General features: G+C 54.0%; 12 protein-coding genes and 1 non-coding gene across 13 annotated transcripts; 4 read left to right on the top strand and 9 right to left on the bottom strand.

Moving 5' to 3' along the window:
• Nucleotides 1-61: 61 nt before the first annotated feature.
• On the top strand, nucleotides 62-3633 carry IWZ02DRAFT_449028 (uncharacterized protein; the record flags this gene model as incomplete). The annotated part of the gene is made up of 1 exon (XM_066767371.1): nucleotides 62-3633. A coding segment is annotated over exon 1 (2993 nt), but the record flags the coding sequence as incomplete, so codon positions are not given.
• IWZ02DRAFT_449026 (polyamine transporter) lies at nucleotides 3613-6136 on the bottom strand. The gene is made up of 5 exons (XM_066767370.1): nucleotides 5724-6136; nucleotides 5192-5672; nucleotides 4619-5133; nucleotides 4395-4536; nucleotides 3613-4288 (listed from the first exon to the last, which is right to left on the bottom strand). The coding sequence occupies exons 1-5, from the start codon at nucleotides 6041-6043 to the stop codon at nucleotides 4085-4087; spliced, it is 1662 nt and encodes a 553-aa protein (XP_066623936.1). The 5' UTR covers nucleotides 6044-6136; the 3' UTR covers nucleotides 3613-4084.
• Nucleotides 6137-6897: 761 nt separating this feature from the next.
• Nucleotides 6898-8707, bottom strand: IWZ02DRAFT_376338 (threonine ammonia-lyase, biosynthetic; the record flags this gene model as incomplete). Its single annotated transcript, XM_066764878.1, has 3 exons — nucleotides 6898-8198; nucleotides 8247-8463; nucleotides 8516-8707. 3 exons carry the CDS (start codon nucleotides 8705-8707, stop codon nucleotides 6898-6900), a joined length of 1710 nt encoding a protein of 569 aa, XP_066623935.1.
• Nucleotides 8708-9134: 427 nt separating this feature from the next.
• On the top strand, nucleotides 9135-10006 carry IWZ02DRAFT_498603 (mediator complex, subunit Med8; the record flags this gene model as incomplete). Its single annotated transcript, XM_066770216.1, has 1 exon — nucleotides 9135-10006. One exon carries the CDS (start codon nucleotides 9135-9137, stop codon nucleotides 9822-9824), a length of 690 nt encoding a protein of 229 aa, XP_066623934.1. The 3' UTR covers nucleotides 9825-10006.
• A 117-nt stretch (nucleotides 10007-10123) lies between these two features.
• IWZ02DRAFT_375385 (uncharacterized protein) lies at nucleotides 10124-11176 on the bottom strand (the record flags this gene model as incomplete). Its single annotated transcript, XM_066764819.1, has 2 exons — nucleotides 10124-10288; nucleotides 10391-11176. 2 exons carry the CDS (start codon nucleotides 11174-11176, stop codon nucleotides 10124-10126), a joined length of 951 nt encoding a protein of 316 aa, XP_066623933.1.
• A 343-nt stretch (nucleotides 11177-11519) lies between these two features.
• IWZ02DRAFT_375626 (ribonuclease T2-like protein) lies at nucleotides 11520-12534 on the bottom strand (the record flags this gene model as incomplete). The annotated part of the gene is made up of 2 exons (XM_066764836.1): nucleotides 11520-12388; nucleotides 12435-12534. 2 exons carry the CDS (start codon nucleotides 12532-12534, stop codon nucleotides 11520-11522), a joined length of 969 nt encoding a protein of 322 aa, XP_066623932.1.
• A 332-nt stretch (nucleotides 12535-12866) lies between these two features.
• Nucleotides 12867-13168, top strand: IWZ02DRAFT_449021 (uncharacterized protein). Its single transcript, XM_066767369.1, has one exon. It carries the CDS (start codon nucleotides 12897-12899, stop codon nucleotides 13125-13127), a length of 231 nt encoding a protein of 76 aa, XP_066623931.1. The 5' UTR covers nucleotides 12867-12896; the 3' UTR covers nucleotides 13128-13168.
• IWZ02DRAFT_t43 lies at nucleotides 13078-13159 on the bottom strand. The gene has a single exon. It is a non-coding gene; the product is annotated as a tRNA-Val (tRNA).
• Nucleotides 13169-13512: 344 nt separating the features above from the next.
• IWZ02DRAFT_235064 (uncharacterized protein) lies at nucleotides 13513-14440 on the bottom strand. The gene is made up of 2 exons (XM_066762999.1): nucleotides 13897-14440; nucleotides 13513-13837 (listed from the first exon to the last, which is right to left on the bottom strand). The coding sequence occupies exons 1-2, from the start codon at nucleotides 14101-14103 to the stop codon at nucleotides 13556-13558; spliced, it is 489 nt and encodes a 162-aa protein (XP_066623930.1). The 5' UTR covers nucleotides 14104-14440; the 3' UTR covers nucleotides 13513-13555.
• A 120-nt stretch (nucleotides 14441-14560) lies between these two features.
• Nucleotides 14561-15043, bottom strand: IWZ02DRAFT_432298 (uncharacterized protein; the record flags this gene model as incomplete). The annotated part of the gene is made up of 2 exons (XM_066766209.1): nucleotides 14561-14806; nucleotides 14870-15043. The coding sequence occupies 2 exons, from the start codon at nucleotides 15041-15043 to the stop codon at nucleotides 14561-14563; spliced, it is 420 nt and encodes a 139-aa protein (XP_066623929.1).
• Nucleotides 15044-16849: 1806 nt separating this feature from the next.
• IWZ02DRAFT_235012 (ATP-binding cassette sub-family G member 2) lies at nucleotides 16850-20749 on the bottom strand. The gene is made up of 3 exons (XM_066762996.1): nucleotides 19825-20749; nucleotides 17283-19777; nucleotides 16850-17227 (listed from the first exon to the last, which is right to left on the bottom strand). The coding sequence occupies exons 1-3, from the start codon at nucleotides 20384-20386 to the stop codon at nucleotides 16991-16993; spliced, it is 3294 nt and encodes a 1097-aa protein (XP_066623928.1). The 5' UTR covers nucleotides 20387-20749; the 3' UTR covers nucleotides 16850-16990.
• A 567-nt stretch (nucleotides 20750-21316) lies between these two features.
• Nucleotides 21317-23668, top strand: IWZ02DRAFT_235048 (restriction of telomere capping protein 5). The gene is made up of 2 exons (XM_066762998.1): nucleotides 21317-21575; nucleotides 21635-23668. The coding sequence occupies exons 1-2, from the start codon at nucleotides 21533-21535 to the stop codon at nucleotides 23503-23505; spliced, it is 1914 nt and encodes a 637-aa protein (XP_066623927.1). The 5' UTR covers nucleotides 21317-21532; the 3' UTR covers nucleotides 23506-23668.
• On the bottom strand, nucleotides 23648-24438 carry IWZ02DRAFT_235015 (ribosomal protein L36-domain-containing protein). The gene is made up of 2 exons (XM_066762997.1): nucleotides 23877-24438; nucleotides 23648-23799 (listed from the first exon to the last, which is right to left on the bottom strand). The coding sequence occupies exons 1-2, from the start codon at nucleotides 24263-24265 to the stop codon at nucleotides 23790-23792; spliced, it is 399 nt and encodes a 132-aa protein (XP_066623926.1). The 5' UTR covers nucleotides 24266-24438; the 3' UTR covers nucleotides 23648-23789.
• Nucleotides 24439-24693: the final 255 nt, after the last annotated feature.

Here is a 24693-nt window from a genome sequence, read left to right as displayed (position 1 = left end):
GTTGCGACGAGCTAACCGGCCAATCCGTGACCTTTCTGCATGTGGTCTGCCACCACCGCTCCTCACAACTCCACGTCCGCACGCGCATGCTTCCTCTCTTCTCGCTTCCCATCCATCCATCAATTACTACAACTCATAGCGCGTCCGCGATCCGACTCGCAAGCAATTCGTTCAATCCCAAGATACGCGTAGCACCCAGCCGCGATGCCGCCCAAGAAGCGCAAGGCTGCTGCCACCGCACAGCCGGCCGCTGCAACAACGACATCGCGTTCGCGCCGTGGTGCTCCACAAGACGAGAAGCCCGCCGCGTCGACCGCGCGTTCGAGGCGCGACACTGTCACCGTTGTTGAACCCGCAGTTGAATTGGCCACGACGAAGAAGCCTGGCCGTCCTGCACAGGCTGCATCAACCGCCGCGAAGCCTGCAACTGCACCCGCCCCTGCTGGCCGACGTGGTCGCCCGCCCAAGAATGGCAAGGGCGCTGATGAGGCGAAAGATACTGCGCAACTTGAGACACGCGACGATCCGAAGCCGGAGCAAGAGACTGGGCGCGCAAGAGGCCGAGGACGACCTGCGAAAAAGGACGCTGCTGAGCCTGCTGCTGCTGTTGCTCCAGAGCCCGCGACTAAGAAAGGACGGCCGGGACGCAAGGCCGCGCTAGCGACAAAGGCCGAAACTGAGGCCGTCAATGACAAGCCCAAAGACGCGCCGAAGAAACGGAATCGCAGGTCTACACTTATTCCGGAGCCCGTCGAGGAGACACCCAAGGAAGCGGCGGCGGTGTCGACGGCGCGTGGCCGTGGAAGACGCGCCACCAATGACGCGCAGAGTGATCAGAAGACGGCCGGTGAAACTGAACTTTCCAAGAGGCGCGGCAGACCTCCAGTCAAAGACAAGTCTGCTAAGGAAGAGCCGGCTCCTGCTGCCTCAGCGGCAGAAGCTTCAATCGAACCTGGCCCGAAGCGCCGTGGTAGGGGCGCTGCCAAGACGGTAGAGCCTGAACCAGAAGTCGAACAACCCAGGAGACGCGGGCGTGCTCCGGCCAAGGCCGCAGATGAGGGACCTGTCGCTATTGCGCCAAAGAAGCGCGGCAGACCGGCTGCAACAAAACCAGAGACGACTGTTGCCGAAAAGCCATCGACCAAGAAACGTGGCCGGCCTGCCCAGGAAAAGCCTGAGGAAGCTTCTGGGCGGCCTAGGAAGAGTGTCAGGACTACATCTGTGTCTGAGAACAAAACCTACCGCGCTGCCGCCCAGCCTCGCAGCAAGAGAACTGCCGCTGCTGCTCAACCGCAAACGGCAAAGGCTGCAGAAGCACCCAAGAAGCGCGGAAGGCCTGCAGTGACTCGACCCAAACCTGCCCCGAAAACGAATGCAAAGGCGCCAAAAGCTCCAAAAGCTAAAGCTGCGCCCAAGGCTGCCGTGCCGGAGCCTGTCAAGGGCAATGAACGCAAGAGGACAGTAGCAGAGACATCGGCTGCTGAAGAGCCTCAGCCAAAACGTCGTGGACGCCCGCCAGGAAGCAAGAACAAGGTTACGTCGAACGTTGAGAAGGCGCCGAAAGATGGAGCGAAATCTGCCGCACCTGCAAAGAAGTCGACGGTTCCCAAGGAGAAGCCCACGGCCGCAAAGTCAAACGCGGAAACCAGTTCTACTGCCATCGAACGTGACCCTGATACAGGTATTGCTCACTGGCTGATGAAGGCTGAGCCCGAGTCCCGCATTGAGAATGGAGTAGATGTCAAGTTCTCAATTGACGACCTGGCGGCCGCGACTGAGCCCGAGGCCTGGGACGGCGTTCGCAACCATGTGGCTAAGAACAACATGATGTCAATGAAGAAGGGCGACCTAGCCTTTTTCTACCACTCCAACTGCAAAACGCCGGGCATTGCAGGCATCATGGAAATCGTCGAAGAGGCGGCGCCTGACGAGAGTGCTTTCGATTCCAAGCATCCTTACTACGACTCCAAGTCCAGCCGCGATAAGCCCACCTGGCACTGCGTTAAGGTGGCCTTTTGCAGCAAGTTTGATCATCCTGAGCGCTTGACTTTGAATGCTCTCAAGCCCTTGGCCGCCAACGACGGACCCTTGGCGAACATGCAGCTTTTCAAGCAGAGCCGTCTAAGCGTCAGCAAGGTCAGTCTGAGCGAGTGGGATTTCATCACGTCGCATGCCACCGGTGAAACCGAGGATCTCGCTGCCGACGAGCCCGTCTTGGTCGAAAAGGACGTCCCAGAGGCTCCCAATGGCGCTGCAAATTCCGAGGCTGGCCTTGAACGTGCCGACAAGGCGGAGGAGGAAGACGCTGCCAGCGATTCCAGCGAACCCAGCCAGGCGCAACCCGACGACGACGAGCTCGAACTGACCATTGGCACGCCAAAGGGTGCGGCGGCCCTGCTTGACGCGTCTGAGGAGCCAGAGGCAGACACCACGATCGCTGACGCCACGCTCGTCACGGCTCAGGAGGAGAGCTCCATCGTCCAGGAGAATGGCGTGACGACGACTACGATCACTCGGGAGATCATCGTCGAGGCTCCGGCAGCGAACGAAATTGAAGCTGCCGAGACTGAAGACGACCTCCCCTCCGAGCAGAATGATGACGAGGAGGACTTGTCGCCACCCGCTGATGATGAGGAAGGCGGACTTCTTCCCTCTAAGGCAGCAGATGGCGCTGGGCAGCAGACCGTCCCCTGGGAGTCCTCGCCGCCTGCGCGCTCTGTCCGTAGCACATCTCTGCAGCCGCACGTTGAAGATGCTCTCGAAGATGACGACGCCGTCAAGGCCCCGACCGCTGGAGTGACGCAGCTCGAAGAAGGGCAAGGCGAACCGGGCCCGTCCAACATGCAGGCTGCCGCGGACGCCATTGCGCCAAATGTCTCGTCGTCGTTTGGCACAAGCAGCGGCGGCATGCCGAACGACGAAAACGCGCCGCCCTCGTCTTTCGAGAACACCAATAACAACAACGACCATGGCAACCACGCGACGGCTGCGGCGTCTGCTGCCGCCACTCTCCCTGCCGACGACGACCTCGACGCCTCGGTTATGGACTTTGAAATGACGGGCGCCGCCGGCTTCGACGACGCCACGCAGAAGCAGGTTTTGGGCGAGCTGGACCCGTCGTCTGCTTCGCAGCAGCAGCAGCAACAGGGGGAGCAGCCGAGAGGCTTTGGCTTCGGCATCTTTGGTGGAAGCAATGGGCTGTGAGCGGGACGAGACTCGACTTGACTCGACTGCGTTGTGGTGGAGGTGAATGGACAGGAAACGATGAGGAATGGACTGACGAAAAGTATTTGCAAGCAAAGGGCGAGCGAGGGCAATGGCTAAATTGACTGACGGACTGATGATGCGTGTGTTGCTGCGATAAGCAAGCGAGCTGGCTACGGTGGTAGTGGTGCTTTTCCTATGTCGTTGATCCGGTCAGGATGACTAATAGGCGTTCATTCTATTCATGGCTTTGCTCATTCACTCGAGTCCGTTCATTGATTGATTGATTGCTCCTGAAATGTGTCTTTATCCATGGCACTTTTTTTTTTTTTTTTTTTTCCCCTTGTCTCTTTGCGTGCGTGTGATGATTGCTTGCGTTGGCAGAACCCAGTGACTCAAAAGTAAGCAGCGAAATAAAAATTATGTCACGTCAATTCAATTCAGCTCTGACGGCGGAAGAGCATACACCTACTCTAAGGTCTCGGCACCGACCAGGGGCAGATGGAGCATAGGCCGCTATCATTAAAGAGGGAATCTTGCGGGACAGATGGATGGTGAGAGCAAGTAAGTGTTCATGGGTACAACATCTTGTCCTTCAAAACTTCTACTGATTGAAGTAAAAGGTGTTTCCGTCGCAAGCATGACAGCCAACATGGAGCACCCGAGCCAAACCAGAACTTATAGTCGACCTCTCGGACATGTCAGGTCTGATCAATCCTCGTCGCAGCAAGTCTATCAAAGCATCACCGTCATAGTTCGACAGAGAGCATAATCCACTCACTCAATGCGGCTAATCGTCGTCTTGCGCAAAGTGCTCCCTAGAATGTCAAAATCAACACACACACACACACACACACACACACACATACTCTTCTCTCTCTCATATTCCAAACAGTGTCGGGCGACAGAAAGAAGAAACGTACCGAGCCCAAGGCGATCTCAATCGAATTGCCTCGCCCTCGTAAAAGAAGATGAACGGAATGGGTATCATGAGCAGACTGAGAAAAGCAAGCAGAGAGCTGGCCCACTCCAAGCCCAGCGTCTGATACATTTGCTTGGCAAAGAGAGGGAAACCGGCGCCGACCTAGTTAGTAGTAATTAGTCAGTGTTAGTATGAACATCCTCGCCATGTGTCTATTTATGAGGTATGCAGATGGATAGGGAAGGGAGGGGGTGTGGCTTGGACGTACAATATTGCGGACCAAGATGACTCCAGCGAGCGCCGACGCGCTGCACGTCTGATAGCTGTCGACGACGTAGTTGAGCACGGCGAGAATGATGATGTAAATGCCCATGCCGAAAAAGACGGAGCCGACGATTGGCACGATCCAGCTGCAGGCCGCGCCCCAACAGTCAGTATAAAAAAAAAAATAAAAAAAACATGTCTCCCAATCGTTCAAGAAGCACTACTTACTGCACGCTCTCGTAGCTCGTCCACGCAAACCAAAACAGCGAGATGGGCAGCAAAAAGGTGCCGAACCGCGCCATCCACATGCGCGCCTCGGGACACCCCTTGCCCTCATTCTCCCGCACGCGCTTCAGATAGTACCGCTCCTGCAGCGGATGCATCACGGCGCCGAGCAGCGACCCGATGCCTATGCCGAGAAACGCCAGGCCCCACTGCCCCGAGTTGAAGCCGTGGCCCGTCGGCCCAAAGACGAGCGGGAACGCCTCGTTGAAGAGGTACACTATGCCGTAGATGAAGCCATTGTAGGCGGCGGCGCAGAAAGTGATGGGTTCGGAGAAGAGGAAGCGGAGCGGCCGCGTTAGCGTGATGGCGAAGAGCGTGTGCAGGCTTTTCTTCTCGTCCGAATTGGCGTCGCGGACGTTGGAGGCGGCGGCGTCCAGACCCTTTTTTCGGAGCTGCTTGCGCAGGCGCGATGTCTTCTGCTCGAGGATGATCGAGTGGCGAGTCTCGGGGACCGTGAGCTGTGTTTGGTCAGAAAAATTGGGTTGGCGGTCTTGGGTGTATTCAGGAACTTCTTACCGCGAAAAGCACCCAGAATCCTCCACAGACAATCATGTCCACCCAGAATATCCACCTCCATCCCTTTTCAAGCGCAACGTATCCGCTAATGACGAGTGCCAGTGGTGGTCCGAAAGTGGAACTCAGACCATATATGGCCATTGGTCGTCCGCACTCATTCCTCGCCCACAAGTCACTGACCGTGCCGCCAGTGTTTGTCAAGGGTGCGCTGCCAAAGAATCCCAGAATGAAGCGGCAGACGATGATGGTTCCAATGTTTGGGGCCAGTGCCACGGGGATCTGAAAGATGACCAGAAGCAACCAGGACGAGATGTAGACCGGGTTGCGCCCGTAGTATTCGGAGAGAGGAGCAAGCAGGACTGGTCCAATGGCGAAGCCGAGAATGTACATTGAAAGGCAAAGAATGGTGACTTCGCTAGAGACATTGAAGGTCGCGGCAATGTCTTCAGCGCCAGAGGATATACCACCTGCGCAAAGGCATCTAAGCAAGCGTCAGCATAGGCAGTCACAGTGAAGTGCCGTGGGGACATGCGTGAGAATGTTCAACATGCTTGCAAAACATGTGATGTACCACTTCTTCCATTTGGGCCAATTCCTTGGATTATCATGGTCGTCGATTCCGTAAGTGATGTAAATGGGCTCGGCATCGTTGGGATTCCGTTTCGCCCGCTCGAGGGCCTGGATCTCGGAGAGTAACGTCCGCGATTCTACCGCTGAGCCTTGATTTCCACTGGAAGGAGAGTTGGCATCCAGGACATCAGAGTTGGACGACTCTTTCGAGCGTTTAGAGTCAACGTCCTTTTCCAGCCTGGCCACATCTGGGCGGTCGACACTGTAGTCGTTCTTTGCCATGCTCGTGGTGGATCTGCCTCGTTCAAAGAGAGAAAACGAAGGTGGCCGAGAGCGATTCGAGCGAGGACTTCAGAAAATGGATAACAGACAGACAGAGAAGAGAAGAGAGTAAGAATGGCCATGGCCGGCCATGGACCCTGCTTCGTCGCAAAAGACCAACCACTGGTCTGGGAGACCAACTGATCGTACTTTTTGGTGGAGACGCTTACCCCAAGATCCGCATCAACTCCACACGGAGACGACTCTACTACCGCCACTTCGTCAGCGGAGTGACCTAGAAAGCCGCGCTAGGTCTGCAGTTTTAGTGTATAGATGACGTGAATCAGTGTCCAAGAGAGCATTCACTGTGTGGAGAGTGGAGCCGAGCACAGAGAAATGGCGAAGATCTCGGGTTGCCTGTTCCGTCGACGCAGAAAGCTTAGGAAAGCTTGAATGGACAAGCTTTGATACTGGACCCACCACGGCTATGCGGCTCGAACATGATTACGCAGACTCGAAATTGACAGATTGTTGATGGTCGATGCCAGCCGGTGACGAGAGCAAGGACCCGCCGCCACTCGACGTCATCTTACCTTTAGCTGCAACTCTCTGGTACCGTCACCTCTCCAGTTCATGCGACGAAGAGAGAGCTTAATCCGCGGAGTTTTCAAGACAAAATCTTAGCACCGTTGCGACGTGGGAAGGCTGAAATCGATTCGTGCAATGAAAAGGGCCGGTATCTTTAACTCTATCGCTTTTCGGTGTTTGACCCTCGGTGGTCTTCCATTCCTATCCCCACCAAAGTAAGCCACGCAAATTACGCCAAAGAATCAAACATCGGGAATCAACAAATACAGCAAGCAAAATTCACCAAATCATTCCCTCAGGAACATTTGGTACACTGGGTTCTCGGTCTCCTCCTTGAAGGGATAACCAGTGCGTTGCAAAAATTCCCTGAGCTCTCCCTCTTTGCCAGGTGGGCATTGAATAGCCGCCAGAATCTTGGCGACATCACCGCCGTGGTTCCGGTAGTGGAAAAGCGAAATGTTGAGGTCTGGTTGCAGAATGGTAAGGAACTTGTGAAGCGCTCCTTGCCTCTCCGGGAATTCGAAAGTGTATAGCCGCTCGTCTGCAACACCAGAACGTCCTCCAACGAGATACCGGATGTGGCTTTTGGCCACTTCATCACCAGACAGGTCTTGAGCCTGCATACCGTCCTTTTCGAGACGGGTCAAAAGATCGGCCAAGTCTTGGGCACGATTGGCGGGGCTGAGGGCCACACCGATAAGCACGTTGGCCTTGGTGGGCGTTGCGTATCTATAGGCGAATTCGGTACAAGCCATGGGGTGGACAGCCTTGATGAGATTTGCAAAGGCTCCGGGACGCTCAGGGATGGTGACTGAGAGGAGGGCCTCCTTGCGCTCACCAAGCGCGGCGCGCTCAGCGACAAAGCGCAACCGGTCAAAGTTCATGTTGGCACCGGATGAAATGGCAACAAGACCACGGTTGGCATTCGGCGACGGATTGTTGGCCACGTACTTCTTCAGGCCGGCCAAGGCAAGCGCTCCAGCGGGCTCCACAATGGACCTCGTGTCCTCAAAGACGTCCTTGATGGCGGCGCAAGTCTCGTCCGTCGAAACTTGAATGACGTCGTCGACGACCTCTTGACAGATGCGGAAGGTTTCTTCACCAACAGTCTTGACAGCAGCGCCATCGGCGAACAGGCCGACCTCGTTCAAGACGACGCGTTTGCCCTCTTTGAGAGACTGAACCAAGGCGTTGGCGTCGTGGGTCTCGACGCCAATGATCTTGACGTGTGGAGCTATCCGCTTGATGTATACACCGATGCCAGCAATGAGTCCACCACCACCGACGCAGCAGAAAATGGCCTCCAGCTCTTGCAAGTTTGTTTGCCTGAGAATTTCCATGCCAATGGTTCCTTGGCCAGCAATGACGTATGGGTCATCGAAGGGTGCAATGGAAACCAAGCCGTGCTGCTCCTCTATTCTATGCGCCTCCTCCTTTGCAGAATCAAAGTCCGGTCCATGGAGGACGACGTGTCCGCCCAGTCTCGAGACGTTCTTGTGTTTGATATCCGGGGTGCCCTGGGGCATGACAATGGTCGCGGGGATCTTGAGTTTGCGCGCAGAGTAGGCAACGCCCTGGGCATGGTTTCCTGCCAAATGTCAGCAGTCGCAGTGGTCCATGGGGCTGTGTTTCGCACCTGCTGAGCAAGCAACAACACCCTTGAAGCTCTGGCCCTTGTCCAAATGTGCCATCTTGTTGTATGCGCCGCGCAGTTTGAAGCTAAAGACTGGCTGGAGATCCTCGCGCTTCAACAAGACCCTCGATTCAAGGCGATTGCTGAGGTTGATGGCATGGGTCAAGGGGGTTTCCTCAACGACTTCGTAGACGCGCGAGGTGAGGATGAGTCTCAAGTACTGGTGGGCAGTCAGATCATGGCATCATGACTGGTCTGAAAGAAGGCCCTACATCAGGATATCCATTGGGCAGGAGGAAATGCTCGGGGACTTTGAACTTCGGCTGTCCATTGGGAGTCGACGAAGAGCTTGGAGACGGGTTCGCAGCATATTCAGTCAGCGAAAATCCGTTGACGTTGGGCGTCGGCGTGGTTGGCGTTTTTGTGCCATTGGTTCGCGCGTCGGAGCTCGATGGGACTGCCATGGACGAATCGATGGTTTGGGGGTAGTTTGATGCGAGCAACAGAGTCGAGGGGGTGTAGTAGCGTTGCTGGGAGGTTGTTTTGCTCAATGCATTCCCTTGGTCGACCAAGGCATGCGTCGGAGGCAGAGCGCGTCGCGCAGAGGCAGAGGCGCGGGCCGAGGCGGCGACTGACTCGCGTCCCCGCAAAAAGGTTCGCACCGCCTGTCGTGCCATTCGGGATTGTCCTGAAGCTCGAGAGACCAACACCATCTTTGACAGTTCCATCCTTTACCACGGCCCGCCAGAAGAAGTCGCATTTGTACTCGCTCGGTTACCGAAAAACTTCCGGCTCGTGGTAGATTCGCCCGTCACTTTATAAACCAAAGATCCCGCGCGCCATCGGACCTTCTCTTCTGCTCCCATCACATCACCCTCAGCCGATCTCGCCATGTCCGCACCAGCGCCCACTGCACGCGCCCCACAGGACGAAACACGCACTCTCGACCTGCTTGCTCAGCGCCTGCAGCATCTCAACGGCGCCATCGAGGTTCTCAAGAATACTCAGCTCCAACACTCGTGGGACATCCAGCCGCCGCCCTGGCAGACCATTTCGCACCAGTCCAACATCATAAATGGCCGTTTGCTGGCCCTCCTTGGCGTCTTTGACGATAACAAGGAGCTGCTGAATCGCGCCCATGCATATCCACTCCCTACATTTCCCGGCAGGTCTCATGAGATCATGGCCACACAGTTGACTCGGAAGAAACTCGAGCCTTGGGTCGAAGACTGGATCGCCGACGGAGTCAAGCATGCTGCCGGGTCTGATGGAGACATGAACGAGAATGGGAAGCTTCCCGGACACGGTGGTCTTACAGGCGATCAAATCGAGCAACTATGGGACTGGGCTGGACCCGCGGGTGGAAATATTGGAAGAGAAATCATGACGGCTGAAGATGACGACGAGGATGATGACGAGGACGACGAAGAGGAGGAAGAAGAGGAAGAAGTCGAAGGTGTCATGGACGGCATCGAAACCTCGGGCTCGGCCAGCAAGGGAGAAGCGGTTGCTCCTGCGCAACCAATGATGAAGCTGGACAAAATTCTTAAATTTGTTAGCACAGGCGCGTTGGTGGCATGATTATGGTATTTCCACATAGAGTTTGGGTCAAGTTCCGGCGTTTGGGAAGGCTTTTGACCAGCCCATGATACCCAGGGTCAGCATCGGAGGGGATGGGAGTTTTTGCCTGAGACCAAAATCAGAGCCCGAGGAATCATGGATTAGCTACTATGACATGAACACGGTTGAGTCTCACATGAGCTGTGTAGCCATAGTAAAAGACTCCATTTCAAACACCACCAGGGTCATGTGATTCACGCCTTGGGGATCATTTTCAGCCCCACAACACCGTTGTCATGCCTCGCAGCTTCTTCTCCAGCTTAATCCCAGCCACCCCACAGTCTTTTCACTCGATCCCCAAAAGTCTCTTGCCCGGCTTCTCGTCTGGCGGCCATGTTTGCCTTTTGCTTTTCAATCAGTGCAATAGAGTTGCTCGCAATCTCCTGGCGCTGGGCGATTTCGGCCTTGATAGCCCTGAATTCGAGCTCTCTGTCCAAGCCAACGCGGTCCTTGAGCCTATGCTCGATCTCCGTCTTGACCGACGCTGATACGGGCATGGCCTCGATCTCCTGCTTTTCGGTCTCTACTCTTTGCTCCTCAATCCTCTTCCGCTGCGCCTCTTTCTCCTCCTGCTGCTCTTCCATCTTCTTCTTCATGATCGACGCGTGCTGGCTCTGGGCCTCGGCGTTCAAGGCGCGAGCCTTGGAATAGGCAGCCTCCCTAGTCGCTGACACATTGTTCTGGCCCAACAAGCTGTCAAACTCAGGCGGCTGCTCGCCTTTGGCCTTAGCCTCCTTGATAAGCCGCTCCTGCTCCAGCATCTGTTGATAGAGGCGATCAGCGTGCATCTGGACCTTCTCCTCCATCTCGGGATCGCGCCCCGCGACGCCCAGATAGCCCAACGCCTTGAGGAATTGCGTCTGCATCGTCCAACAGCGGTTGAAGGCCTTGTTCTCCTTCCTGCACATCATCATTCGGTCCATGTAGGTGCCGCTCCTGTAGCACTCGCTAATGGCCATGTCCTCGACGGAACAGTTCTCCATGGCCGCCTTTTTGGCTGCCGATACCTGGTCCTTGAGTGTCGCAGACATTTCGCTCATTTGTTCTCGCTCCGTCGCAAATCCTGCGTCCACTTCTGACATCGGTCGGTAGTTCTTCCAAAGATGTGCGTAGCGGCCATCTTGGTATAGCGATTCGCGGGGGACCTTAGATTCCGTTGTGGTTTGCGGGGTCGGCTCAGGCGCTTTTGGGGGAGGTTTGGCGACTTCTGGAGGTCCAGCTCGAAAATGTGATACCTCTTTGTCAAGAAAGTCCTTGAGTTGAGGGTCGAGGTCTTTGAAAGGATCGCCGGATGAGCCCGAGAACCAGCCCATGATGAAGGACCGGGCGTGAGGTTGCAGGGAGTGGGATTGGAGAGATTGGTCCTTGTCAGATAGAGGTTTGGTTGAGAAGGGACAGCGATTTACAGATTCAAGTCTCCAAGCAAGAGTGGCATCGCATCCTGGTCGCGCAACGTCGGCGCGTCGGACGTTGCGGGGCGCGGTCCTCCGCAGTCGAAGCGTCGAAGCTCTCCCCACAAACAGCGCTTCTTTTTCCACAACATTATTCTATCGCCTGCCATTGGATTTCCTCGACGTCGGTTACAGCAAATTCTCGACTAACGCTCACTATACACATGCTCAAATGAAGCGGCTTTCGTCGCAATGCTTCGACATCTCACACCGATCTCTCCGAGCCGTCAGCCCGTTCAAAGTAGCTAATCGCACCGACTGAGGTCGCGCAGCTCGTTGTGCTCCCCGAAGCATTCACCGGCACAGAGTGCCCATCCTGCGGCCGGCCATATACATGTGAATAATACCACACCTCAGTCAACACCGTCCGCCCACTATCCGTCGTTCCACTGCCGGCATCGGTCTCATTGTACCTTGACCCCGAACACCCGACGTACGGCACGGCGCCATACTGCTCCACCAATACGCCCTGGATATCAGAGATGGAGTACCTGGCATTGGTGGTATTAGACGGCGTGATGCCAGCATCCGCGAGCCACTCCCAAGTCGGAAGTTGCCTAAAGTAGAGAACGGCAGCCTCGAAAAAATCGACCACGTCCACATGCGGCGTGTTGTTGTACTGAGGACCGTAGCATGGTGCGTCAAACGTCGAGAAGCAAGTGGCGTGTTTGGAGAACTCGTGGCCCCAAAAGTCGGCGTTTGGCTGGCTTTGGGCAATCCAGTACGTGTTCATCCATTCGAGCAGGTCGTATTTGCCAAAGGGCTCCAAAAACGTGCCAATGTCGGGACCCGTGTATGGTGGTATTTCCTTACCGTCGTCGGTAGTGCTAGGCGACGGGTCTGGGTCATATTGCCTCGAGAGGTCGCAGTAGCCCGTGTATGAGCCGTTGCAAAAGTCGGGCCACAGGCCGTGCAGCGTCCAGCTGTCTTTCGGAAGCAGTTGGCCTCGGTCCTCGAGCCCGGTGTAAGTGTCCCAAAACTGTGTGCTCAAGACGAGTCCGCCGTAGGTTTCAACGCAGCAAGTGTCGACTTGAGACGGGTCTGCGCCAGCCGAACACGAAAGGATGTTTGGACCTTCGAATTGTTAGCTGTAAATGTTGGAGGCTGGGCTGGAGCGTACTCAGGACACAACTGTGGTTCAAATTGCTTTCGCCATAGAGCGATGCCTTAACTTTGGAGAAGAGCAAAATGCTCGCCGAGATAAACCATGTGACATGCATTTTGGCTGGATGCATGTCTATGCTACGTACAGAACTATGCGTGTCGATTGGATGCCAACTCTTTAAACATCGACATTTTGCGTGCCGCATGCCGTGGTATCTGTGGAACTAGATAGTCCGCGGCTCGTGCTAGAATGATTGGCGGTCTTTGCACGCGAGTTCGTCGCCGCTTCGGACCAAGTCCTCGTATTGAGCAGTCACTCCGGCATTCGAGATGGTCGAGATTCAGGGGTAATACATCGGAGTGGAGATGGTGTAGCCGAGGGAACTGGAAGCAGTGACAGCTTCCGGAAGGCAGTGATGGTGATGTGGTACTCTGGGATGCAATGGTCACTCACTCAATTGGGAATACTACGCGAGATATGCTACTTCCCTTTCCCTTCTCACTGTTGGTCATTCTACTTTTCCATGGACGTCGTCCGCCGAAAGGCGTGTTCTACTCAGGTAAGAAGACTACCATAGTCTTTGGGGCCACACCGTCCACTTTCAATGGATTGAACAGCATCATCAAGGGGCCAAAAGAGGACGCCCAATGGGCAAAACTACGAGATGGCGGGATCGAACCACCGACCTTCAGTGTTAGATATTTGTAAGACTGACGTGATAACCACTACACTAATCTCGCAATAACAAGTATTTTGCCACAACATTGTACTACAATGTATTTTCTATCACGTGAATCTGTTTCTCCTGCGAGTCCATCCCCCTCCGATTTCCTTCTGCTGCCGAAATCACTGTCGTTGTTCTCGACCTTGCTCATCGTAAACTCCATTGATTCTGTTGTAAAGGAGGCACCAAAGACTTTGTCCGTAAACATGTTCCTCTTCATCCGACCGGCCCGAATGTTCACCCGCGGATGCCATCAGCGAGACTCGGACCATTTCCGCGTTGCAAGAGCAATCAATCCAGCTTACACTGGGCAACCTCCGTCAACGGGGGAGAAAATAACACCTGAGACGCTCATAAGGGAAGCAAAAGCGAATGCGAATCCACAGTCATCCTCGCCTCCACATCCACCTCCTCAGTTCTGTCCCTGGACGACAAGAGCCAAAGGGTTCTTGGGATCCTTGATTTGATCGGAACATTCCGGACTGTAGAACAATGTGTCGCCGCGCACGTCTCGAACAATGGCGCTGTCAAGCGTTCTACTGGTCATCGCACATTGGGCAAACTTGAGGCTCCAGAGGATCGTCTTGCAGTTTTCCGGTCCGATCTGCTTCTTGCAAGACGCGATGCAATCCAGGACGTCGAATCTGAAGGGCAGTAGGCGTTCTTTAATTTCCAAGGGCGTGTTTTTGGTAACCTAGAGACTATCGTCAGTTCTGGAGTTCCTACTTGAAAGACAAAGAGTACTGCACGCACCGCCTCGCCCTCGATAGGCTTTGTGAATCCGACGATCCCGCAGTCGCCCTCGACTGCCGCTCCGCTCGTCTTGTCTACCGTCGCGGCTTTCTGTCCGGCGACGAGCGCGACAAGAGACGCCAAAAGAGAAACAGCAATTGAGAATCTCATGGTTAGAATTGACAAGGACTCCAGCAGACACGCAGATTTTGGGCAAACATTTGACATGAGGCTCGCCGGGCTGTTCTTGGTTTTATACTCCTGGTTCGTATTCTGTCCTCATAGCCATTTAGGCGGCATATGCCCAGCCAAAAACCATCGTTTAACTTTCTTGTTCTTGCAAAAATGTTCTACGTTGGCCTTTATTGGCCTAGAGACGGGCCAAGATCGAAAACACACCTCGCGCGTGCAAACCTTGTGCGAGCGTGCGAAATTCATTTATTAGGCTAAACCACAGCCGGAACATAAACGCATTCAGAAGGTTACGTCCTCACGTTCGTCTTACTTACACATTCGTCTCATCTAACAAAGAAGACGCCAGCCTTCAACCTAAGGCTTCTGCAAAACGAACAACTTCCCATGAAGCGAGCAATTATGAACTAGCAATTCAAAAATTCGACCACCGTATGTACCAACTCATCATCCTTTCTAATCAAAAACAGGCAGAGCCGAAGTCCTGCGTGATTTATGTGGCACAAGCGGGGTCGAAAAACTCGTGATCGCCGTTGTGCGAGTCCGGATTCACATTCTCCAAAGTCGGTGGGTGACTGGAAGACCCACAAGGGTTGTTGTTTACTTGTCCGGAGTAGAGATTGCAGATAATCATTTTGCACTCTGATTGTAAATTTTGCCTACAGGCAGCAACAGCATCTACAATCATTGGCTTGGTAATCTTAATGCGTTGCTTGGGATTCAGCCTTTCTTCACGAGGCTGCATGTGTTGAATGTCAGTAATGGAAATTTCTCAACGAAGGGGACACCTCGTTGCACTCACGCTTCCTTTTCCAGCTATCAAAACCTTAGAAAATCCAATCACACCGTTGCAGAAATTGGCGTTGTCACCTTCCTCTTTCTGTGGTTTGTCGATCTCGTTTGGACCTTGAGGAATAGCGGAGACAGAGGCTAGCGCAGCGGCGAGCGCGAGTAGGATGAAAATAATTCTTATCATGATTTTTCAGAGCTCGAACAACAGTGCAATCTTGGAAGACGAGACGAATTGAGAGGGGTGGCAGGAAAGCACATTTATACTTCCACGCAACCGCTTCACTACGACAAGTTGCGCTTAATCATCAACTAGACGTCATCAACGATTTGTGTCTTAAGCTTTGTGGCTTTCAAGGCACTGCTAGCGATTCTAACGAAGCAACCTTTGAAATAGAGTTAATCAGCGCCAGGAAGCAGGGGTGCAATTTCCGACAGGTAGCATTAGGAAGCCGCTACTATCTCCATTTGCACGATTACATGCCTAATTGGCTGGCAACCTTAAGCAGAGGGTCATTCTGGGATCCTGGTTACGGACCGGCGCGGTTAGGCTGGGGAAGACTCGTCATTGGCCTGGATGCTTGTTAGAAGTGACCAACACAGCTTAGTGATTTATTTTATTTTGAGTCGCTAGTTTCGGCTTTAGTATCAGCATTAAGATAAAAAGGCGAAGTAGTTTGGTTAAGCTGTGCGGCGACAGTTGAGCGCAAATAAGTCGGGTACTTACGTACTCTTTTGATGCCGCCTCACATAGACCTCTCGGCAGGGCTGTTAACTGCCGTTGCGCGGGAATATTTGCATGGTTTCGTTGCAAAAAAAGGCGCTTCATCCTCAATTCCCAGAAATTAGCTGGCACGAAGCGCGAAGCGAGGTGTTAGCGGAATCAATTTCACGGACCGATGTCAGAATGGGCACATGAAGAGACGAACGAATTCGAATCCGACAAGTTGTACTTCCGTCATGAGAATACTGGGATGGCTACCAATAAAGAGGCAAAAAAATGCGGAGCTCAACTGCCATGAAACAGAAACCTTACCTTTCAGCAACGGTACTGCGTAATACAATAGAACACAGTTTACTCCTGTTCCAAAACCCCAAGGCAAGCCCATGGACGGATCGTCTGCCAGGTCTGTTTACTTACCTAACACCTTCGCAAATGCTTTCCTTTTCTCGTGTTGACTTCTTCGGGTAGACCGCTCAGCCACTCTGCCGCTTTGCTGCAAGGAATCAACAACGAACACGCAAACTCTGACGTGACGAAGCTTTCGTTCGAGATACGTCTAGATCACTTTGAAACATTCCAAGCTTTCCCAAAGGCACTACCGAGGCTCAGGGCAGGGCGGAGCAACTTTAAACATTGATCCGAATTACGGGATGATGTGAAGCTCTGGTTTCTGATTACAAGCTTCTTCTGTATCTGCAAGCTCCTTGTAAGTAATCAACTCCAAACACCCGCGGTGCGTACGGTATTATGTATCCGCAGTCTGAACATTCGTCACGGTCGCTTCCCCAATGGAGCGCCCGAAGTCATGCGGCTAACCGAAATGGGAAGTTTCAGGAAAGACCTCGCTTCGATTTGCCTTGTAATCTGTGTAGATTCCTCTGGCATTGGAAGATTTTGAAGTGATTGACTCGAATCAACCGGGAAATCGAACTGCAGACGAGCATGTTCCAGTCATATTTGCCTAGTTATAGGTGTACTCACCTGCCCAAGCTAAGAAGTGCGTATCACACGGTACGACATAGCAATACCACCGTTCGTTGCTCCAAATTACCAAGTCAAGTATTATGCAAATGCAGACAGCACGTAAGAATATGTACATACACAAAGCGCCACTCAGTAGCTAAATAGCTTTTTCTCACTGCCGTCCCGTTCTCTCCGTCTTCTGTGTATTATACTCCCTTAAACATGCGCTCCCTTTCGATGTCCCAGTCAAGCAACTGATACGTGAGCATATCCCACGCGGCTTTCGGGCCTCCACATCCGGTCTATAGACGCTTCAACAAAAGCAGCGTGAAAGATCTTGAAACCTAGGCAGACAGGCATGTCATTGTCGTCCGGCCTTGATTCCAAAGCACAGCACTCTGTCTATCGTAACAGCCGCACAGATACATGTAACGACCTTCCAATCTCTTACCGCCTCTCAATCAGCAACAGGTGCATGCTGGCGTAGGCCAGGACGACAAAGACGGCGCCAAAGACGGCAAGGCCGATCGCGTCGCGCCACAACGCCATGACGTCGAAGCCAAAGCTGCTGAGGATGGCAGAGCCGGGGACTTCGATGTCGAGGCCGTACTTGTGATCGACGAGCGAAAGGTACTTGACTTCGTTGACGATGAGACCTTCGAAGCCGTAATGGAAGATAGAGAGCTAGTATAGAGATATCAGCATACGATGTGAGTATAAAAGTGCTGGGAAGAGTTACCGTTTGTAGCCACAGGGCCGCCTTAGGAATGGTTTCGTGGTTCAAGAGGAAGCCGCCAAACAACAAACTGAAGAGCATCACCAACGTAGCGATGAGATTGGCGACACCCTGGTTCCTGAATATGATGCCGATGAATAGGCAGATATTCGCGGCGGCCAGGTTGAAGAGGACGAGGAAAAGCATAAACTTCCAGAATTCGGCCCCGTCGGGGATGAGGCCTGTCATGGGGTAGACGATCGCGCCCATGATGATGGGAGGAATCAAGCGAAGGGGCACAATGTCGAAGAGAACTTTGGCAGAAAAGTAAGAAATTGGCGAATAGTAACCTTTGGCGCGCTCGCGCATGAAAATGAGGCGCTCCGGGGCAAAAACAGTCAAGCTGGTAAGTGTGCTGAACCCAAACAGGGCGAGCAAGAAGAAGAAAAGACCGAGTCTGTTCTGGAATCCCTTAATGTCGTCCGTAAGACCGTAGAACAAGAAGCCGATGAGGACGGCAAGGAGAATGGCAATGGCATAGTGGGTCAGCATGAGCATCGGGTTGCGGTACATATTCCTCCATGTACGGCGCGACAGAATGAGGAACTGACGGATCCATCCGACCTTTCGGTAGCCCTTGACTTTACCGCTGTACGATGTTCCATTGGGCATCCGTGCATCAGCGTGTCCATTGGCGGCGCTGGCATTGGCAATGGCTGCGTAGATGTCCTCACGCAGAGATTCGGAGACCTCTGATTGACTGTAATTAGCTACCAAGGCGTCAAGGTCAGTGCCAGTGATACCCTCAGCAGCTGGAGGAAGGTAATCTGGATCCTCCATGATCTGCGGTGGAGGATTGCCTAGTTGCCTCTGCAAGCGAATGTGGTCGGGCGCACTTTCAGGAAGAGACTGCTCGTCGTCGGTCTTGGGAGTCTGGGGCCGCGTGCTTTCATAGCCACTCTTTCTACGAGTAAAGAGTTGGCGGTCCTGCAACGCTTTGATTGAAGTCTTTCTCTTGCCCTTTGGACGGACGCTGGACTCCCCTGGACTTCCAGGAGTGTCGAGACTCGCGTTTGAGATGCTCGGAATCGACTTGACCCCAATGGCACTGCTTGCCCGCGTGGGAGCATCATCCTGGTCGGCGAAGAGGGAGCTGTTTTCGTCAATCGGCCGGCGGGGAGTCGCCGCGTGCATGGTGAGATCCACAAGGTAATCCGCAATGTTGAAGCCTGGGGGACATGTGTATCCAATGGTGTCAAAGTAAGACTGGCAATTGGCAAATGGACCAGAGTAGACAGTCCGACCTTTGGCAAGCAGAATGAGCTGATCAAACAGCGCCACAATGTTGGATCGAGGCTGGTGAATGGTGAAAACCACAGTTCTGTTGTAGTTCTTGACCAGGTTCACCAAGCACTCGATAACATTGAAGGCGTTGAAAGCGTCCAGGCCGCTCGTGGGTTCGTCGAGGAAAAGGATGCTAGGACTGGTCACGAGCTCACACGCAATTCCGACTCTTCTCTTCTCGCCACCAGATATACCACGACCGCTTCCTTCCTCGGATCCTATAATTTGATGGCGGATATGGAAAATGCCAAGCTGTTTCTCGACGTCTTCGACGCGCTGTTCTTTGGCCGCGGTGCTCATTTCCCTGGGCAGGCGTAGAAGGGCAGAGTCCAGGATAGTTTCATGGACAGTCAAGGTTGGGATCAGGGTGTCCTCCTGATCTACGAATCCGATAACGCTCCTGAAATCCTCATCGGGGATCTTTTCTCCGTTGACATAAATATCGCCTGAGACGGTGCCGCGTTTGTTCTTGCGAGCGAGTATGTCCAAAAAGGTAGTTTTTCCAGCTCCCGAAGCACCCATGATGGCCATGAGCTCGCCTGGATGTACAGATCCTTGGATGTTGCTCAGAATTTGCTTTCCGTTGAGAATGTACGAGACATTTTCGAAGAACAAAGCGGCGGGCTTGTGGTCGGCAATGAGTTTGGCAGCCTCATCATCCTCGTCCTCGGAGAGATGAATTGGACCCCAGCGGCGGTGACGACTCCTACTGGCCAGGTACCAGACGACGAGGATCACCAACACTATGAAGAGCGCACATCCCGCAATGACCCCGGCAATCAGTGGGGTGTTGATGGTCTTGACAGGCCGGGTGTAACCAGGGACATCGGTCCTGTACAGACACTCTCCGGAATGGCAGTCCAAAAAGATGCTCTCATCGCCAAAGACACTCGAAATCAGGTTGTTCATGGCGGGCTCGGAGAACTTGCTACCATCTTCACTGCTTCCACCGTCGGTGGAGACGGATGTGAATGACGCCGGACCCTTGATCTCCTCCTTCAAGAAGTCGCCAATGTCAATGGAACCCTCTTCTCCGCAAAGCATGCGCCCAGGGATACATCGGCACTTGATGTTCTCGCATCTGTACTTGGTTGTATTCTTGTCCGGCTCGGCGGTTGCGGAAAAAGCACAGTCGTCGAGGGCGCAGTAGAAGGATTCCTTTTGATCGACCCAGACTGTCCATTTTTAGTGGTCGTACCCCACTTTTGGACGGTCTACTTACACTGAAAGTTGCATTCTTCCGTCTCGGCATTGCAAGAAAAGGTTGCTTGCGGCTTTTGCTCCTTGAGCTGGTCCAAGATCTTCCTGTTGGTAATGTCGCACATTTGGAAGTTCTGTTTGACCACAAGGCCCTCTCGATAGCAGACACCATCGATGCCTTCTGGCATCAGCGCATTGCAAGCCAAATCGTCCTTGCACACATTGCAATTGATGCCTTCCCAGCCGTCTCTACAATTGCAATACCTGTCTGTCCGCGGCGCTCTGTTGCCGCCGTCTGCCAGTGAGCCACACACGGGCTCAGCGCAGTCCTCGCCACCGAAGCCTGGAGGGCAGACGCATTTTCCGTTGCTCTTGCTGCAGTTGGCAAACTGGTGGCACTGGAAATCTTCTAGATTGCAGTTGAAGCAGGGAGGGCAGCCGTCTGGACGGTCGTCGCGGTAAATGGAGAAGGGATCTTGCAGCAGGTCGGCGCTGGTGTAGTTGCTGAAGGTCTTTTGCGAGGTGGAAAAGCTCGAGAAGGCCACGACGGCCAGCAGAGGCACAGACCAGGGCGGTGGCCGCATGTTTGGATTGTTTGACGCGAAGGCCAGACGCGCGGTGGCGAAAGGACGAGTTTCGATAGATAGCCGGGGCAGCCTGGAGCTCGTGTGACGGGACAAGGTCCAGCGGTCCGGGAGTCGCAGAGCTCCAAACGACGGCACGGTTGGTGTGGACGGTCGCGCAGCCGTGAGGCGTAATGTCGAGACACGAAATGGAAGCCGAAAGCCAACGGGGCGGTGAAAGGCGTGCTCAGGACCTGGTCAGGTCGTGTTGTGTGACGACGCTGTGGAGACGCATGGAGCCAGAGGTCCGTCCGATGTCTTGCGGGGACGGCACTCCTCCGCCCGGCTTTCGTTGGTTCGGCGGTCAGATGCTGCTGACAACCGGACAACCTCGATGTAAGACACAGCACCATTTGGCCATCTACGCTGCCCAGCTTGATGCAACGTTGCAAACCCTGGATCGGCGCATTCGCATACATGAGCAGCAATAACTCCATGCCGAAAATCATGTCGTCTTCGAAGCGAACGCGGGGGAGCCTCTGCCGCCAATAGGCCTTACCGTCATGCGCAGTCTGCAGGTTGAAAATCACCCCGCTTCCTTTGTCACAACGTGCAATTACGAGGCGTTCGTTATTTCCTTCCTGGGGAGGGCTTTTGCCCCAGGAAGAATGGTTTGCTGGAGAATCAGGGGTACGAGGATGCCGCAGAAACCCCTTCCTGTCAATCGAGCACATGCACCGCAGAAATTCTGGTCGCAAGTAGACGCATCCAACCTCTCGAAACTATTGAGAGTACACGTATTCTCTCCAGACTGGCTCCCTCCGAATGAACTGCTTGAGCCGACATGAACCGGCGCAACGGAGCGGATTTGATAGTCTTGTGCATACGCTTCCGATACCATTCCCGAGATCTGTGAACAATTAGCAAACCCCAAGAGGCGTAGGAACGGACAGTGTACCCAAGAGTGGATAGTGACGGCAAACCTCTTTGACCGATGACATACCCCTCAAAAACCCCCTGTGAACAAAGTTGAGCCACGGGGTATGTGTGGCGGAGAAGTAGGGCTAGGGGCTAACGCAAGGCGCTCATGGTCACATCTGTGCGCAAGCTCCAGTCGTGAACAGCCCAAGTCCGCTCCAAACATTTCTAGCCGAATTACAGTTAGCCATGGGACAGGACCAATCTGTCGAGGCTCCGCCGCCCACTCTAGGTATCGCCGTCCTTCCTGAGCCGTAGTCCACGAGCTGCATTGCCGCTAACGTGCACCAGAACAGCTATCCTTGGAGCTCACCAACCGATTCTCGACCAAATGCTATACACCTCTTGAGCTGTATTGTTATACTTCCGTGTTCAAGTCCCTCGCAGACAGTTCCTCGGGTATAAAATACTGGGGCGAACCTACACTATGTCGCTTTCTCGCCCTACCCGATGCTCTCGCCGTCTCGTCCGTCGTGTTCCAAATGGCTAGCTACCTAGGAGCCTTTCCGTTTCCAAGCCAGGCGCCCGCAATCCTGACGAGCGAAAACCTTCTCAAAGTCGTTACGTTGCTTACACGACGCTATACTCCTGTGCTTGGAAAGAAAGGTGACCGCGTATGGGTTGCGGAGATCTACAGGAGCCTTGCCGTCTACGACCGTGGATTGGAGGCAGCTACATCACCCACGAAATCCACCCACACAGAGGCCACAAGTCCTGGCGACAGAGGAGCAGAGTCTCCTGAAGAATCCTACACTGGCTTTGCAGTGGATGCTCCGGCTGACGACGACGTAGACGAGGATGACGGGGACGAGCTTGTGCTGGCCGCTCTCGATTCCATGGATGTTATTGAAGTGTTCAAGCAAGGAGAAAATACCAAGACCCAGCATTCAGTAATACCAACAGACAACTTCCTCCGACTGCTACAGCTTTTGCTGTTCATCGCTCCCCTAGAAGCCCAGGACGACCTTGCGTTATACGGTGCACAGTTGACAGATGAACGGTTGAGAGGCCTTCGAGACACGGCCGGTAACATTCTTTCGGCGTTTGGTCTGGAGAACAGCCCAGGTGTCAACTTCAAGTCTTTCAAGGCTGTAATTTCTTGCTCTCTCCCCTATCTCTTTGATGGCCTCAACCCCCTGTTCGAGCATTTCCTCTTCGCTAAGGACTTTGATCTCTCAAAACGTAAAGACCCGGACCCAAACGCGCCGTCAGATGAAGCTGTCCAATCGCCCAAACAGCCGACACCAGCCAAGGACGTACCCGCACCGGAACCAGTCTTGATCTCTTCTGGTGAAATTCTCGATCTCAATGTGCTCAGTCAACTGTCGTTCATGATCAAAGGCAACAATCTGTTTAGACAACTCCGACCTCTTTACTCTGGTGGGAATGATGGCTTCAGCATGGGCAGCTTTGAGCAGGCCGTCTTCAACTGGCGTGCCCCTTCCATCCTCCTTGTCTCAGGCAGTCTCCTTGAGGATGAACCGTCGAACTCGAGCGAGCGGGCTTTTGCCGACTCGCTACCACACAGTCGTCTTCCAAGTAGCCTCGACATTCCCTCAACAAACGCGCAATCGAATCGCGACGAGACGCTTGTGTTTGGCGCGTACATCCCGGTCCCGTGGAAAGGCACCCCAAAGACATGCTTCGGTGACAAGTCGACAATGCTTTTTCAACTGAGCCCAACACACGACCTGTTCCGCGCGTCCAACACCACCAGCAACTACGTCTACTTTGACAAGCCTCCACATCAGCCTTCTGGCATTGGTTTCGGTTCCGCAGTTCCCCAAGCTGGCGCATCAGCTTCACACTCGCGGCACTCGCATGGTCCGATCCCACTTGGACCTGTCTCGCTGCATCTTGATTCAGCCTTGGAGTACGGCGTCTTCACACATCTCTGCGAGGGAGGCGGGTCCTTCCAACCGTCTAAGAATCCGAGTAGAAAGAGGAGAGACTGGCAGGATCGGTTCATAATTGAATCCATTGAGGTGTGGGGATGCGGCGGGGACGACGAAGCAGAGGCACAGAGAAAGGCATGGGCGTTCGAAGAGAGGGAGGCTGCTGCAAGGCGAAGAATCAATTTGGGGACAGGTGATATTGAGGCCGACAGAGAGTTGCTGAAAATGGCGGGCCTCATCCAAGAGCGAAGCGGTGGCAGCGTGTAATGTGGCCTTCGCTATGGTCGGACTTTCATTCGAAGAGGATTTTGTAGTTCGAACGTGCAAAGGCACTGGGAGACGTGACGGATTGGAAGTGGACTTTTTTGGTACGATAGCAACACCTTGTCGCATTGACTTGGGAAGAATCGACGCTCGCGTGTCTGCGACATGCCATTGACAGCCTGACTCGCTCCACAGCGTCTGCGATTTTTGTGGTATATGTTCCGAATCCTCCTCTGAACGCCTATGCCCAATATCCCGATTTCCTGTGGCCATGATCCAGATCCCACTTATCCTTGCCTACCAAACATGTTAGTAGCCTGAAACCCAACTATCCAAGATCCCTCTTTGCTGTGTTGAAGAGCCATCGCACGTACCTTTGCTTGTGCTTGGGGTTCTTGCTGCAAATAATGTAGACGTAGCGACCGCCCTTTCTGCGCACGCTCTTGCAGCCGTCGCACATCTTCTTGACCGAGCTGCGCACCTGATTTTCCATCCGTCCCGTCAGCATTGTCCCAAAAAGCCGACAAAGGCTTCCATCAATCGCCAGCGCCAATGCCAGCACTGCGGGTACGACGAAACGTTCGGCTGGACCCACCTTCATGCCGCGAATCTGCTCAAGCACGCCGCCACTCTTGTACTGTGCCACGGCCATGACTGGCCTGCTCGCCCATGTCGTCAAAGCGCGCGTTGTCGTCGGTTTGGCAGCGGATGCCGCGAAGACGGCGGCTTGTCGCAACGGAAGCAGAAGTGTGCGGGCGAACATGGTGTTGGCTTTGCGGCGTCGTCGGAGAGTCCGAGGGCGAGGTGGAGGTATCAAGGCTTGGTGTTCGGTCGGGAGACTCGAGAGCGGGGCAGGGCTGCGCGGATGGGCCGGATCGAGTGCGCTCGTTGTGCTGGCGATGGAAGATGCACTGTGCTGGTGGACGGAGGTAGAGGACGCTCGGTGGTGAGCGGAGCGGAGCGGAGCGGGATCGACTTGGCAGGTCGGCGGGACAGCCTCGGAAGATCATAAGCGTCATCACGTTCACTTCGTTTGCTTTGTGAAAACGGAAGCCCAAGAGATGCCATCATTGGATCAAATTGTTCTTGTGCAGGCAGATACAAGTTTTTTTCGAGGCTTATGGCTTTTCCTCTCCTTTGGGCGCTTGTTGTCTGGGTTCCTTTGCTTTGGTTCGCGACTCTGCGTGTCAC

Source organism: Phyllosticta citriasiana (genome assembly GCF_038021145.1).
Source record: "Phyllosticta citriasiana strain CBS 120426 chromosome Unknown IWZ02scaffold_5, whole genome shotgun sequence".
NCBI classification, from domain to species: domain Eukaryota; kingdom Fungi; phylum Ascomycota; class Dothideomycetes; order Botryosphaeriales; family Phyllostictaceae; genus Phyllosticta; species Phyllosticta citriasiana.
Note: the sequence above shows the minus strand (reverse complement) of the source record. Positions and strands in the feature narration are given on the sequence as shown.

Bases quoted from the DNA above. Each gene is read 5' to 3' on its own strand.
- IWZ02DRAFT_449026 (XM_066767370.1), bottom strand. From the start codon at position 6,043: ATGGCAAAGAACGACTACAGTGTCGACCGCCCAGATGTGGCCAGGCTG. The intron at 5,673-5,723 runs GCATGTCCCCAC...ACGCTTGCTTAG, and splicing joins AGCATGTTGAACATTCTCAC to ATGCCTTTGCGCAGGTGGTA. The intron at 5,134-5,191 runs GTAAGAAGTTCC...GACCAAACACAG, and splicing joins GATTCTGGGTGCTTTTCGCG to CTCACGGTCCCCGAGACTCG.
- IWZ02DRAFT_235048 (XM_066762998.1), top strand. From the start codon at position 21,533: ATGGGACAGGACCAATCTGTCGAGGCTCCGCCGCCCACTCTAG. The intron at 21,576-21,634 runs GTATCGCCGTCC...AACGTGCACCAG, and splicing joins GGCTCCGCCGCCCACTCTAG to AACAGCTATCCTTGGAGCTC.
- IWZ02DRAFT_449021 (XM_066767369.1), top strand. From the start codon at position 12,897: ATGCTACTTCCCTTTCCCTTCTCACTGTTGGTCATTCTACTTTTCCAT.
- IWZ02DRAFT_235012 (XM_066762996.1), bottom strand. From the start codon at position 20,386: ATGCGGCCACCGCCCTGGTCTGTGCCTCTGCTGGCCGTCGTGGCCTTC. The intron at 19,778-19,824 runs GTAAGTAGACCG...AAAAATGGACAG, and splicing joins GGAAGAATGCAACTTTCAGT to TCTGGGTCGATCAAAAGGAA. The intron at 17,228-17,282 runs GTAACTCTTCCC...TCTCTATACTAG, and splicing joins CGGCCCTGTGGCTACAAACG to CTCTCTATCTTCCATTACGG.
- IWZ02DRAFT_235015 (XM_066762997.1), bottom strand. From the start codon at position 24,265: ATGTTCGCCCGCACACTTCTGCTTCCGTTGCGACAAGCCGCCGTCTTC.
- IWZ02DRAFT_235064 (XM_066762999.1), bottom strand. From the start codon at position 14,103: ATGTCAAATGTTTGCCCAAAATCTGCGTGTCTGCTGGAGTCCTTGTCA. The intron at 13,838-13,896 runs GTGCGTGCAGTA...GATAGTCTCTAG, and splicing joins AGCCTATCGAGGGCGAGGCG to GTTACCAAAAACACGCCCTT.